This window comes from Aegilops tauschii, chromosome 5, assembly GCF_002575655.3.
Source record: "Aegilops tauschii subsp. strangulata cultivar AL8/78 chromosome 5, Aet v6.0, whole genome shotgun sequence".
Classification (NCBI taxonomy): domain Eukaryota; kingdom Viridiplantae; phylum Streptophyta; class Magnoliopsida; order Poales; family Poaceae; genus Aegilops; species Aegilops tauschii.
Genome location: NC_053039.3, coordinates 584,048,384 through 584,063,811, shown reverse-complemented (window position 1 = coordinate 584,063,811; position 15,428 = coordinate 584,048,384). Strand labels below are relative to the sequence as shown.

The 15,428-nt window shown below is 48.2% G+C and overlaps 3 protein-coding genes across 4 annotated transcripts; all 3 read left to right on the top strand.

Annotated features, from left to right (window-relative positions):
* The first annotated feature begins 6,712 nt into the window (after positions 1-6,712).
* On the top strand, positions 6,713-8,581 carry LOC141022224 (uncharacterized). Of its 2 annotated transcripts, none has more exons than XM_073498547.1 (5): positions 6,713-7,848; positions 7,919-8,008; positions 8,103-8,171; positions 8,251-8,340; positions 8,457-8,581. In XM_073498547.1, exons 1-5 carry the CDS (start codon positions 7,791-7,793, stop codon positions 8,564-8,566), a joined length of 417 nt encoding a protein of 138 aa, XP_073354648.1. In that variant the 5' UTR covers positions 6,713-7,790; the 3' UTR covers positions 8,567-8,581. The 2 variants fall into 2 exon arrangements, with proteins under 2 accessions (XP_073354648.1, XP_073354647.1); XM_073498546.1 differs by having other exon boundaries at positions 8,239-8,340.
* Positions 8,582-11,053: 2,472 nt separating this feature from the next.
* Positions 11,054-13,599, top strand: LOC123494133 (uncharacterized). The gene is made up of 4 exons (XM_073499594.1): positions 11,054-11,141; positions 11,211-12,137; positions 12,224-13,041; positions 13,138-13,599. The coding sequence occupies exons 1-4, from the start codon at positions 11,054-11,056 to the stop codon at positions 13,597-13,599; spliced, it is 2,295 nt and encodes a 764-aa protein (XP_073355695.1).
* A 105-nt stretch (positions 13,600-13,704) lies between these two features.
* Positions 13,705-15,305, top strand: LOC141023239 (uncharacterized). The gene is made up of 2 exons (XM_073499593.1): positions 13,705-15,208; positions 15,274-15,305. The coding sequence occupies exons 1-2, from the start codon at positions 13,705-13,707 to the stop codon at positions 15,303-15,305; spliced, it is 1,536 nt and encodes a 511-aa protein (XP_073355694.1).
* The last annotated feature ends 123 nt before the right edge of the window (positions 15,306-15,428 follow it).

Below are 15,428 nucleotides of genomic sequence, written 5' to 3'. Positions count from 1 at the left end.
CGACTATATGAATAAGCCTGCTGCTGAGTCAAAGCTGTCTGAAGGAGCTCCCTAGCCTGTCGCGTCTCGACCGCTACTGGGGACTCGCCTTCGATCGGGAGGGCCACCAGTCGTGACGCGGCAGCGACAATGTTATCCATCGGGTTAGAGTAATGACCCGGTGGTGTTGGGACGTGCTGTGAAAAAACGTTGTTCTGACGAGGCGGATCAGTCGGACGTGGCTGAACCGGCGCCCCCGTCCCAGGTGCCTCCGCCCGGTTTACCACTGGCGGATTACTGGTCCCCGCTCCTGGGGTATTAAAGAGGTTCTTGGCCTCATAAACCGGCGGCAGGTGAGATCGGTACCTTCTCCTCATGACATCGTTTGACGCGCTCTGATCCAGCATAAGCCGGTAAGCCTGTGCATCCAATGCGGCCCGTTCCGCAGTCATCCTGGTATCCTCAGCTGCCAGGTCGGCCTTGGCCCGGGTTATCTGATCTTTCACCTTCGCGATTTCCGCATTATGCTCATCTTGATTCGCCGGATTAACCTCCGCCATCAGTGCTGCCAAAGCGTCAAATAAATCAGATAAAACCTGAGCCTGCAGTCGCACGGGGCCTCCTGCCCCGGCTGCTGTCGCTGCTACTGATCCGGAAACCATCGCCGCTACGGTCGCAGAGTGGAGCGCTGGCTGCGTACCGGCCATGAAGATCGCAACCCGGTTTGGCGGATCAAAGGGGTCCGAAATACTGTCGCCGTCGGAACAGCCCCTAATCTGGCCATCTTGCAACTTGTACAACGACTCGGTCTCTCTAGTCGATGACTCGTCGCCGGAATAAACGACGGTTTCACCACCGGATTCCGATCTATCCTCAGATTCCACTCCGTGGATAACTCCCAGGAAGGCACGCTTCATGACAGGCTTAACCCGGGCAGATTTTGCACGCTGAGCTGTCTCGATGATGTCGGTGCAGATGTCCGGCTCAGGGCCCGGTTTGTCAATCTTGCCAATGAAAACGAGGATGCCGCCGAAGGGGACCCGGTACCCGTACTCGATTGAGCCGGCCTCGGGGCCCCAGCTTGCGTCGTCGATGTAGAGCTTGCCGCGACGACTCTTGGTCATCCGGCCCACAACGTAGCCCTTGAGTCCTTTGAAGCTACCCTCTAAGAACTCGAAACCATCGTGCGATAGCCCCACGGTGGGCGCCAACTGTCGTGGTTTTGTCACGGCAGATGTCCTAGAGAAAGGACTTAGTCGTGGAGCCATCACAACGGGTTAACTTAAAGGGGTTAAAGCGGACAAGGGACGCAGAGAGTTTATACTGGTTCGGCCCCTTGCAGTGAAGGTAAAAGCCTACGATCCAGTTGGTGTGGGATTGCTAGGGTTTCGATGACCAGGGAGCGAATACACTTTGCCTGGGTCTCGAGTTGTTGTCTGTTGTCCCTAAACCGCCGTCGGGTCGTCCCCTTATATACATGGGTTGACACCCGTCGGTTTACAGGGTCCTGAGGCCGGCTCATAAACGTGTCCGGCTCAGTCTTTGCTCTTTCTATCTTACAACACAAGTTTACATATCAATGTCGGTTTACGTCTATAAACCTTAAACCGTCTTTGGGCCCTGGGCCTTCATAAAGCACCACCGTGTGTCTTCATGGGCTTCAGGTACAGTGAACCATTATGGGGATAACCCGGCCTCTCCTGGCCGGTTCATGCACCATCTACTTAAGCGTGGAATTGTTGCCTACCAAATTGAACCTTTGTCATCTGCCTTCCATCACCTTTGATATGTGTTTTGTGTCTCAGCTCGAGAGATGTTATTATGTCTCATTCCATGAGTTGATCATGAGTTTCTTGATCTTCAAGAAGATCGGTTCTTGTAGAGTTTCTTTTTGTCGTCATCATGTTGGATGAAGATCTCGAAGGCAAAGACGTCAAAGATCAATATGATGCAATAATCGACATCTTTGAGAAGGGCAGTTGGATCATGAAGATTGTGATAGTTTGAGTCCCCTCTTCCTTTTACCCTACACTTGAATCTCGGGACGAGATTCTTGTTTAGTGGGGGCGAGTTGTCAGATCCCTAGCTTCTGGTGCTGCCTAGTGTTTGCATCTTGCTTGCATCATGTTTAATTTAATGGAAATTTGAAATGGGGATGTTCAAACCCTAGCATCAGAAGGAATCCAAATAGGTTCAAATAAAATCATTTTCAATGATTTCAAAATGCCCTTTAAAAATGTTCATCATTTCTGGATCAAGGTGGAAGCATCTACCAAAAATGGTTCACATTTTTGCACGACATATTTGGACTTTGAATTAATTCAATCATATTTGAATTGGAGCTATTTGAATGCTATATATAGTTTAAATGCTCCAAAAATGTTGGAAATTGTTAAGGGTCACTGGAATAATTCAGAAAGCACCCATAATTATATCTAGGATTTTATGAACTGGTTTAGTATCTTTACTAAATCAAAACAGATCAAACAAATAGAATAACAGAAACACAATTAACAGAGAGGGAGAGAGAGAAGAAACTTACCTCGGCCTGTTACTGTAGCAGCCCACGAGGCCCACACCGCCGCCGTCTTCAAGCTGCTGCCAGGAGGATGCCGAGCGTGTGCTCGCCACGTGCGTGCACACGCGCCCCACCTCCTGCCTGTCTGCCGCCTTCCTGACGTTGCTAGGGACGCCACGCAGTCACCTGTTCCCCCTCGACCTCTCCCCTCCATGCAGTTCTCTCTTCCCCCTCCTCTGGTCTCTCCACCGAGCGCAGCCTACGCAGCTGCTCACTGCAGCCATGGCCACCGTCCACCTCTCGCCTCGCCGACACATCTACGAGCTTCGCCTCGACTACCTCGACGTCCTCGATGAGCCAAGCAACCGAGGACACACCGTATCATCGTCACTTTCGTCGTCTTCATCGTCGGGCACCCGAGATTGTCGTCGATGTTCCGGCTGCACCAGACCTCCCTCGAGCTCGCCGACCCTGCCATTGGATCCACTATGAGCCACCGCGTCGACTCCCCCTACTATCGTGCTCTGATGTGCAGCATAACACCGACTCGAGCACACCCACACGTCGACCGCCGCCGCGAGCTTGATTCTGGCGAGCCCGGTCGACCTCAACCCCTTCCGCTGGCTTAGCTGGATGCGGCTGAGCACAAGCTACGCATAGATGATCTCCGCCGCTGTTTTGGTCGCCGGAGGGCGTTTTCCGAGCCCCTCCGCCGCGTCTATCGCCGCCGGCCCGTTTGACTTGTTTGACCGGGGGTTGACTGTCGGTTCAATATCCGGCGTATCTCGTAGTAGGGGTCCTAAGCTAGGCGTCTGGGAGCGATGGTAACATGGACACATGGTTTTACCCAGCTTCGGGCTCTCTTGATGAGATAATACCCTACATGCTGCTTTTGATTGTATTCATATGGGTGTAGTACAGAGTATATGTATCTACCACGAGATTGTAGTAATGAATATGAGATTGTCCATTGACTAGCCTGGCCTCGGTTTATATATGCACCGTAGGCCTAGGGTTTAGAGCAGTCCTTGTCTTGGGCGCCAAGTCTTGTAGAATCCTCCTTGTATGCGGCATGGGCTGTCCTCGGCCTGATCCAGCTGGTCGGGAGACGACGTGGTGAGTACCCCCTAGTCCAGGACACCTCAGTAGCCCCCTGAACCGGTCTTCAAGTTGGGGACGCTCCTCGATTCTTCCGAACTGTTCTTCATCTTCGGTCGTCGGTCTTGAAAACTGGTTCAACAAATCTTCTCATCTTCGATCTTGAGGATCGCTGAAATGCATCCGAAGAGTTTACACGTCAGTTATCCGAGGAGTCCCTTTAAGTTTCCGGCCTTTATCAATGCCCTGTTATTTTTACGCCACACCACGGGTTTGAAGTTGTTCCCGGGCGGCAGTTTCCTCTTGCATTCGAGCTCCAACACTAGACTGCATTCGAGGTATCTTTTGCAGCCGAGCACCAACGCCGGACCGCTTCCAAGGTCCAACGCCGGAATGTATTCGAGCTCCAACACCGGACTGTATCCGAAGAGTATTGTTATAGTCGAGCTCCAACGCTGAACTACATCCGAGCTCCAACGCCGGACTATGTCCAAGCTCCAACGCCGGACTATGTTCGAGGTGTCATAGATCACCTTGGTTCAAAAAAGTGTTAGCCGAGCTTAATGCCGGAAATGCCCTCTAAGGAGCCAGCCACTTGCATCCGAGCTATATGCCGAACTGCTTCCGAGGTGGCTCAGCACCTCGGTCATGGGCTGATTGTTTGCGGATTTTATTTCTGATGCGTATAAATTTATTTGCTGACGAGATGTATTGCCAGGAGCCCTCAAGGTGTCTATCGACCTAAAATCCGAGATGCACCTGAAGGAAAACATAAAACTACTGATCCTGGTAGCCCCTGGGACCCAGGTCGTGAAATCGGCCTGAGGATCAACTCCTAGCTCGGCAGCATACATACGAATAGAAACGCAGTGTAATATATTAGAGGTAATAGTGATCGGCGGACGGGCCCCTGAGAGAGGGTCATGAGAAGTCGCCGTGATATATCAGCTTGATGCCGGATAAGTACCATATGGTACTTATTGTCATCCGAAGACACACTTGTCCATAGTTCGGTTATGCTCAACACTGAGCACTTTGAATTTTCTGCATTAAATAGGCAATGCAGTTGCCCCCGAGACACTGGTCGGGTGGCAACACCAGATTAGGGGATCGATGTGCCCCTTTAATATTTGTAAATAATGAGGGCAAAGCCCAGTAGCCCCCGAGCCTTAATGTGGGCACGGGTGGCCGAATTAAGGATCGATATCCGTTTGACAGAAAATTTTGTTGTGTTTAACACAAACTTCTCGGAAAGAGAATAAAGATCTCTTAAAATAGTTTAGAGCTGGTCGAAATCCGAGCTCGCCAAGGTAGGCCCCAAGGGGTTTAAAAGATGGATTGCAGTAAATGGATTTTACTCGCAATTTTTATGTGTAATGATTCTATGTATCCAAGTACTTTTCATCATTAATTCTCAAATCCGCATTGTACAAAACTTTGTTGACCGACAATCAGCTTCAACCTCCTCGGCTAGTAGCTGGGGAGTGTTTGTCCTACTTTATAAAGCCGTTATAAGGGAAAAGTTTTACGGCAAACAAGGCAATCCGGTCATACGGTTTTATAAACAAAGGTACACAGAGAGATATGTTATATTACGTTTTAACGTAAGAAACATCTTCCAAAGAAAATAGTCCCGCGATCGGTTCCTTTCTTTGGGCCTTCATGCTTATCATGATCATGAAACCTCACCTCCGATCAATGTGGGAGGAAAATATTGAGGATTTAGTTCGGGGAAAGTTCCCGAACTCTATGGTATTAATGAACCAAAATTTTCACTTCCGTCGTTGCCGACCAATGTGATCCTCTAAGATTGCTAGCTTTCGGCTTCACCCAGTATGAGGTACTTACTCGGATGACTCGGTAGTAGCAATCACAGAGGTGCTCCCTTTAGCACCTAGCCGAACAATCGGGAACGTAGGGGTAAGCACAGGAGCCAGGCAACCCAGCTTGGCCAAAATCTTAAGTCAAATTGACGCATATGTATGGCTTTATAACAATTATTACGGAAGGCGGCCCTCATATATTAAATACAAACGCCAATGATATGTTTATTTTGACTCCGTTGTGACCGTTTATCAGTTGAAAGTGGCCCATCATCGGCTTCTGCCCCCTTGTAGATGCTACGCAGGGTGTTTTCGCAATAACAAAACAACCCTTAGCCGACGTCTCGGTGCCCGAAGGCGGTTGTGTTAGCAGAAACGAGGCAATCAGATATGTGGGCTTTATAACTTTCACTTAGTCAGAGGAGCTTTAAACTAGGGAAGCTAGCTACGAGCCCCTGGTTAGTGTTCGACGACAGCTGAGGTCAAGCCGTAAACACTTCGGCCAATGTTATGAATGGCCCATCATTTAACATAGTCATCGGATCGCTGACCAGTTTATGCTTATTGTGACAGTTAGTTTTCGGCTTTCTCCACTGAGGTGCTTAACCATGCGAGCTGGAAGCAGAATCACAGTGGTTCTCCCTTTGCACACCTAGCCGAACAAAGAGGAACATAGGAGGCAAGCACAGGAGCCGGGCAACCCAACTATTGACCGAAGACACAATTCGAAACCGATGCATCTCTACTCCTAATGTCTGAGTTGGTTGAATAGTCCCCCCACTTTCGACTGGTTTATTTTCGACAGGTTTTTTTTCAACCGGTTTTTTTCATCAAATTACCCCCACCCCACGCCCACCCACCGAACCCCACCGAGCCGATCACGATCGCCCCCCACGTCGCCCTGACGCCCTGACGCCCAGATCAGATCACGATCGCCCCCCACCTCGCCCTGACGCCCAGATCACGATCGCCGCGCACTCCACAGCGCCGCCGCCGCGGAACGACTCCACAGCGCCGCCGCCGCCGAATGACTCGACCGGGCCGCCGCCGCTGGCAGCTTATAGATCGCGGGGCGCCGCCCGCCGAACGACTCGACTGGGCCGCCGCCGCTGGCAGAATCTAGATCGTGGGGCACCGCTGTACGTGCGATCGGCGACGCTGTACGGTTTCAACCCCAGGTATAAGCACACAGGTTTTCTTTCTTTGTTATGTCTACGTGTACAGATCGTGTTCAAAATAGATGCAGCCATGCCAGACTTCCGTGACCTAAAACGCCTCATTCCGTGACCTAAAATGCCAGACTTCTGTTATGTCTACTTTTAACAGACACTGAAACAGTACAACATAGTTGCATCAATCATCATATCACAAATTCTTTGGCCGACGATATTTGAGGTTCAGAGCAGTCCTTGAGAGTAGTTTTGTAGTTGCATCAATCAGCATAGTTGCATCAATCAGCATAGTTGCATCAATCAGCATAGTTGCACCAATCAACATATCACAAATTGATTTGGAATTAACAACCTGGATCACATGCCCGCGACAGCGCGTTAGTAATGAAACAATTCTCGGATTAGTAATGAAACAATCAGCAAAGTAGAATTGTGTCCCTCCAAACTTGTCAGAATAGCACAACCACATATGAATCAATGAACACGACAATGGGAAGATAAAGAATAGGTAAGTTCGCATGAAAATATGATACCTTTCTAGATTCTAAACATGTACAATAGCAAGCTGCGCTTGTGATCTTCGACGGCCTTCATCAGCCTGCAGGAAGATGAACATGACATCTTAGCATCTTGGATTCTTAACATGTATCCAGCAGAGTCAGTTCACAGAAAATGCAAAGTGGCAATGTCTGACAGGTTTGGAGGGACATAATGAAACCTGACGCCCACCAAATATGTTACCTTTCTAGATTCTAAACCTGTAGAATAGCAAGCTGCGCTTGTGATCTTCGACGGCCTTCATCTGCCTGCAGGAAGATGAACATGACATCTTAGCATCTTGGATTCTTAACATGTATCCAGCAGAGTCAGTTCACAAAAATGCAAATTGGCAATGTCTGACAGGTTTGGAGGGACATAATGAAACCTGACGCCCACCAAATATGTTACCTTTCTAGATTCTAAACCTGTAGAATAGCAAGCTGCGCTTGTGATCTTCGACGGCCTTCATCTGCCTGCAGGAAGATGAACATGACATGTCTTAACATGTATCCAGCAGATTCAGTTCAGAAAAAATGCAAAGTAGCAACGTCTGTTCGACATGTCTTTCTATTTTCATATATATAGCAAGACTCATAAATCTGTAACATCCTGCCCTTATGGACTCAATCTGTTGGACATGTCTTTTTTTAGTAGTTACATATGGGGACTCCACACAGCAAGCCAGCGGAACAGACAACTTCATCACATGTACCTGCAGGTATATGTTCACCTATAAATTGTGCTACACAAGTCAAACATATATATGTTCAACTATATATGTGTTGCAGGCCCGATGGAGGGGACAAGTGTTGACGACTCTAACGACATAATTATACCCGTAGCCGATTATGTTGACAAAATTTACCCACGTAGTCCAGGTATAAGGTTTATTTTTATCCTTTTTAGTTGAAAAATCATACCTAACAGACTTGGGCACACCCAATTCTAATGTATCAACATCTTTACTTCTAGGAGTCCATATTACTCCCTCCGAACGGATGATACTTGAGACCGATGGTGATAGCACATATGATACTCCAGGTATATATCAACCTCCTTGTATATGTTGAGCTACATATTTTGGTATGCATGTCAAACACCATCACAGGAGATGTTGCAGGCCCGATGGAGGGGCCAAGTGGTGACGACTCTATACAAGGAGTTATACCTGGAGCCGATGATGTTCACAAGAATTACCCAAGTATTCCAGGTACTAAGGCTGTGCATATATACTGAGATTGCTTTTATGCTTTTTATTATGTGATAAATCAAACCTAACAGACTTGGGCAGAACCGATTCTAATAGATCAAGCGTGTTACTTGTAGGAGTCCATGTTACTCACTCGGACATGACGATACTTGAACATGCCGATTGTGAAATGACATATGTTCAACAACCTTCCCATCTGATTTCGGGTACGTATTATGTTGTATAAAGGTTAAGACCAAGTGCCTACAACTTTGCCTTGTTTCTGCGATGATATTATATATACTGAGATTGCTTTTATGCTTTTTATGTGATAAATCAAACCTAACAGACTTGGGCAGAACCGATTCTAATAGATCAAGCGTGTGACTTGTAGGAGTCCATATTACTCACTCGGACAGGACGGTACTTGAGCAGGGCGATTGTGAAAGGACATATGTTCATCAACCTTCCCATCTGATTTCAGGTAAGTATTATGTTGTATAAAGGTTAAGACCAAGTGCCTACAACTTTGCCTTGTTTTCGGTTCAATATATTGTTATGTTAACATGATGCAGACAACCCTCCAATCTCATTACTATATAATGTAGATTCGTTGCCAGCTCTCAGTTATCTGACAAAATAACTAGCTAGCATGCAACGTGTCAGTTGGCAAGAGAGGCAGCATAATGTTCCACGCCATCCTCACAGTGATATCACTAATGCAGATCAACCATCCTCTGTGGACCTTGACGAAAAAAGAGAGTTGATAAAAGCTCGGAGGCGAGCTACTTATAGAAAGAAAAAAGAGGAGGCTACCGTCAAGCAACAAGAGGAAAATCTGTCTGCCCTTACGATATCAGGTAAGAATGCTTTATGGGAAGGCACTGCGATGATATTATATATACTCCCTCCATTCCAGAATATAATTTTAATATCATTTCACATGCAGATATGTTGAATGTGGGTGGGTTACCTCTCGGTGATATCACTAATGTGTGTCAACGAACCACGGTGGACCTTGACGATAAAAAAGAGCAACTAAAGTCTCGGAGAAGAGCTGCTTATCGAAAGAAAAAAGAGGAGGCAGCCAGCAAGCAAAAAGTTGAAAAACAGCTTGAGGAAGAACACAAGGGTGACTTAACAGACGAGCAAACTGAGCAGAGAAACGCGCGGAGGATGTTACATGGTGATATGCTAAATGTGGGTGGGTTACCTCTCGGTGATATCACTAATGTGTGTCAACCAACCACGGTGGACCTTGACGATAAAAAAGAGCAACTAAAGTCTCAGAGAAGAGCTGCTTATCGAAAGAAAAAAGAGGAGGCAGCCAGCAAGCAAAAAGATGAAAATCTTTCTGCCCTTTCGATATCAGGTAAGGATGTTTATGTTTCAGCTATAAACTGACCGTATGTATACTTTCTTAGTGAATAATGTAGGCGACATATGTTTCCTCACCCCAACCCCACAAATAATTGACCAAGAATAGAGGATGGTTGATCTGCATATATATATCATTTAGCTATACATCATTGTTTAACCTGACCGTGCATATATATAAAGTAAGCGTTTGTGTAGTACATGAAATATTCTTGGACAATGAAGACCCTAAACCCTACATGCAGATATGCAAAATATTCCGCTGCTACCTCTCGGTGATATCACTAATGGGTGTGAACCATTCTCGGTGGACCTTGACGAGAAAAAAGAGCAAATGAAGGCTCGGAGGAGAGCTGCTTATCGAAAGAAAAAAGAGGAGGCAGCCAGCAAGCAACTAGATGAAAAACAGCTTGAGGAAGAACACAAGGGTGACTTAACAGACGAGCAAACTGAGCAGAGAAACGCGCGGAGGCGAGCAAGTTATCGGAGAAAAGTGGGGGACGGAACGATCGATCTTGAAGAAAAAAATCATATGTTGCAAGAATGGCGCGTGCAACACCCTAAAACCATGACTGAGGATGAAAGGGGGGAGTCAAGTGCAAAGAGAAAGGCAAAGTATGCTGCAAAGAAATACATGCCATGTGCTGAATCGATCGCAATGCCACGTCCAGATCTAAGTAGCACATTGTCCAACCCTCACACAAATTGTCCGACTCTCACACTTTCAGCCCTCACGCAACAATTCGACAGTGAACAAATAGATCATGCTCCTACAGTCAATGCGGCCCCCACATACATTCGCAACACCGAAACTGATGGTACATATCCTATCAACCATCATCTTTCATCATGTAATAATTCATGAGATATAAATAATGATGTATAGTGTTGTAGGTGCATACCTAAGCAGAACCTTCGGTGATGGTGCTGTAGATGGCGACCTGATCGAAGGTACAATAGCGGATAATGGAGTGGACGGGCAAAGTCATGAGTCCAGAGCAGCGCCTGGGAGGAGAGAGCGAGCTTGCAAGGGTGGTGTGGTGGCAAAGATGCGTCAACAGAAAATTGTGAAGCAAAAAAAATGTACGCAGGTAGCGCATGGTGAAAGGAATGTTCTACGCGATCGACGTAATGAAAAGTTTGCAGGTAGGGTGATGACCCCAACTGTCAGGTCCATCTCCATTCCGAAAATGAGCTCAACTGGACAACCTACCGTAGTGGAAGCACATGGTGCCTCGACCTCATCTAGCACGCCGGAGTACACGATCAGAAGTGAAGGTAAAACTCCCATCCTTACTCTCCTTGCGTCCCTTGAGACTGAACCCTCATTTATTGGTTCCGCACCTGAGCAGACGACATGGACGCTTACCTGAGTCGTCTCATGAATGATAATGTCAACCCTGATAGTCTCTTTGATGACGAGTATTACCTGTTTGCTGGTGAAGGTATGTACACCCACTTGAGCAACATGCACCCGTTTGAAATATCACACTAATTATAAAAATTGTTTGCAGGCTCAGATCCTGATGACGTGGAACACGACGAATTGGAAGACTCAAGACACAATACCTATGTCGACCATGATCCATTGGACTATGTCTACTCAAACCTCCCAGACCACACACACATCTTGAAGCACGCCGCAAATTGCGATCACTGCAAGGCCAAGAAGTTTGTGTCTGAGGCCCCGGGATTCTGCTGTCGTAGTGGGCAGATCCAGCTGAAGCAACCGGAGCCCGTCCCGGAGCTAATGAGGCTTTGGTCTAGCATGGATTCGGACTCAAGGCATTTTCGGGATAACATACGATTCTTCAACGGCCACTTCTCCTTCACAACCCTCGGCGTCAGCCTTGATGAAAGCTACACAAACATGAAGTCTGGGGTGTACACGTTCCGGGCGCACGGCACCATCTACCACAACGTTCATTCCTTTGGGCCAACATCACGTCCAGATCATCTACAGTTGTACTTCTACGACGACGATCCAGGCCTAACCCATCGCAAGGCTGCCACCGAGCAATTAGACCAAGATGTCGTCAAAAAGTTAGTGGACATACTCAGGGAAAACCCGTACTCCCAGCAGTTTAGGAGTTTGGGTGCGCACAGGGACAACCTCGACGATTACAGGATAGACCTCAAGACTGACCAGAGACTAGACCAACGGAAGTATAATAGACCTCTGTCATCGGAGGTCGCTGCAATTTGGGTGGAGGGCACTGACCTAGCAAAGAGGTTCGATCGTAGGATTACACTTTGCGGGAATGACAACCAGAGGCACAGTATACATGTGACGGCTGGCTCGTATGACCCTCTCTCTTACCCACTCTTCTACCCAAGGGGGGAGCTCGGTTGGCACCCGAAACTTCCTAAACGTGATGTCCCTTGGCCGGTTGTAAAACAACCAAGAGGTAGAGGTGATGATGATGATGATGAGGATGCAGGTAAGCCTTATGCATATTATGTCGTTTAGATGAATTGTATACTTCTCATATGAATCCTAATGTCTGCGTTACTCATCCATGTGCAGAGGGGAATAGCAGGTTATGCGTCTCGGTGAGAGACTACTACTGTTACATGCTCCAGACACGACCTGGGATATTCAATCCCATACTCTGTGGAGCACGATTGCTCCAGCAATGGGGGGTGGACATGTACATCAAGATTGAGAGTTGTAGGTTGAAATGGTACAGGAAGAACCAAACAAAGATCCGTGCCGACCTGTATAAAGGAGTTGTTGATGCAATTACATCCGGGGAGACCCGGGCAAGCGCTGTTGGAGTAAGGATAGTGCTACCTGGAACGTACCCAGGTGGCGACCGCGACATGAAGCGGAGGCATATGGATGCCATGGCAATTGTCCATACTTACGGGAAGCCTGACATCTTCTTGACCATGACCTGCAACCCTAACTGGGAAGAGATAACGAATGAGTTGTTTCCTGGTCAGACAGTGCAAGACCGACCTGATCTTGTGGCTCGTGTGTTCCATGGCAAGCTAGAGGCTATGAAAGAGATGTTGTTCAAGAAGAATATCCTGGGTGTCGTTGTTGCACATGTATACGTAGTCGAGTTCCAAAAGAGGGGCCTCCCCCACGCACACTTTTTGTTGATCATGGATTCTGCCTATAAGCTTGTCGTTCCAGAGCAGTACGACCGACTCATTTCTGCCGAGCTCCCAGACAAGCAAAAGTATCCTGAACTCCACGCCTTGGTGGTGAAACATATGATGCATGGACCATGCGGTGCTCTCAACCCCAAAAATGTTTGCATGCAACAGAACGAGTGCAAGTGCAGATACCCGCGGTCGTTCAATGAAAACACGGCACAGGGCAAGGACTCATACCCTGTTTATCGTCGTCGAGATAATGGTCGGTAGGCTAAGGTCCGGGGTAAAATGTTGGACAACAGATGGGTTGTGCCGTATAACCCTTACCTGCTGCAGATGTTCAATTGCCACATAAACGTTGAGGTTTGCTCCAGCATAAAGGCCGTCAAATACCTTTACAAGTACATATACAAGGGCCATGATAGGGCTTCTTTCAGCATCGACCAACCTGACGCTGATGGTAACATTGATGAGATCAAAAGATACATAGACGCGAGGTGGGTTACTCCTCCAGAGGCGATGTGGAGGATATTTGGCTTCCCCTTGTGTGCCAATGACCCGTCTGTCCTACAGTTGCCTCTTCATCTCCCGAATATGCACAGGGTGGCATTCAATGAGCAAGCTGACTTGACCGACGTAGTCGCCTCTGAGAAAGCTTCCAAATCCATGTTGACAGAGTATTTCAAAGCTAACCAAAACCACCCGTGGGCTAGGAATATATTGTACAAGGATTTTCCTGGAAGGTTTACATGGCAGAAGGGTAAGAAGTATTGGAAAGAGCGGGTGGAGCGTTATTAGATAGGTTGAATTGTGTCTGCCAATCCTGCCGAGGGGGAGCGATACTATCTGCGTGTGCTGCTAAACCATGTTGCTGGCAAGACATCCTATGAGGACCTGCTCAGCATGGACGGTAGGCTATGCGGGAGCTTTAGAGAGGCTGCTGAAAGGTTGGGACTCATCGAGGCAGATAACACGCTCGACGACTGTCTTACTGAGGCAGAGCAGTGGGCGATGCCATGTTCGCTCAGGAGGCTCTTCGCAACAATTTTGGTGCACTGTGAGCCAGGCGACGTGCGTGGTTTATGGGATAGGCACTTCGAGCCTATGTCTGATGACTATCGGCGATCACACACGTGCCCGATTGAGGTGGAACAGATGGTGTTGCTTGACATTAGGGGTATGTTGCAGTCCATGGGCAAAGACATAGCTGATTTCTCTCTTCCATGCATTGACGATGCATTCGACCCAACCGAGGGAGAGGCCAGAGAAGTGATCGAGGAATCCAACGTCGATTTTGACATCAACGACACTAAATTGGCTTCGTCGCTAAACTTGGAGCAGAGGGTTGCATACGACGAGATACTAGCTTCTGTTGAACACGCTGATGGGGGTGTGTTCTTTGTTGATGGACCGGGAGGTACAGGGAAGACCTTCCTGTACAGGGCGCTGCTCGCCAAGGTTCGAAGCGAGGGAAACATCGCTATCGCTACCGCGACGTCAGGCGTCGCCGCTTCTATCATGCCTGGAGGCAGGACTGCCCACTCGAGGTTCAAGATCCCATTGAGCTGCGACGATGGCGCCTCATGCACCTTCACGAAACAGAGTGGTACCGCCAAGCTACTGAGGATGGCCTCATTGATACTATGGGACGAGGCCACCATGACTAAGCGACAGGCGGTCGAGGCACTTGACAACAGCATGCGCGACATCATGGGAAGACGGGACCGACCCTTTGGAGGAAAAACTGTTGTGTTTGGCGGGGACTTCAGGCAGGTGCTTCCGGTCGTCAGGAGGGGGTCCCGGGGTCAGATAATCGATGCAACCCTTCGAAGTTCACACCTCTGGAAGGGTATGCGCCAGCTAAGGCTCGTCACCAACATGAGGGCTCATAATGACACCTGGTTTGCGGATTACTTGCTAAGGGTAGGCAATGGCACTGAGGAAGTTGACGATCAAGGAAACATACGACTCCCTGAAGATATTTGTGTGCCGTCTACAGGCGAGGGTGATGACCTGGAGAAGCTGATTGACCATGTGTTTCCCAGACTAGATGACAACATGTCCGATCCGAATTACATGACTTCACGCGCAATCCTCTCCACCACGAACGACAACGTCGACAAGATAAACATATGCATGGTAGAGCGTTTTCGGGGAGAAGAAGTAATCTACCATAGCTTCGACAGTGCAGAAGACGACCCGTATGGCTACTACGCTCCCGAGTTCCTAAATGGATTGACTCCCAACGGTCTGCCTCCGCATGCACTCAAACTGAAGCTCAACTGCCCCGTCATACTTCTGAGGAACATTGATCCGGCTAATGGTCTGTGTAACGGGACAAGGCTTGTGGTGCGAGGTTTCGAGAGGAACGCCATCGACGCAGAAATCGTGATCGGACAACACGCAGGTAGGAGGGTATTCCTTCCTCGAATACCCCTATGCCCGTCTGACAACGACATGTTTCCATTCAAGTTCAAGAGGAAGCAATTTCCTGTAAGGCTTAGCTTTGCTATGACGATTAACAAGGCTCAAGGCCAGACGATTCCGATTGTTTGCGTGTACCTACCTAATCCTGTGTTCTCTCATGGTCAACTCTATGTCGCACTGTCTCGAGCCACCGCAAAGAG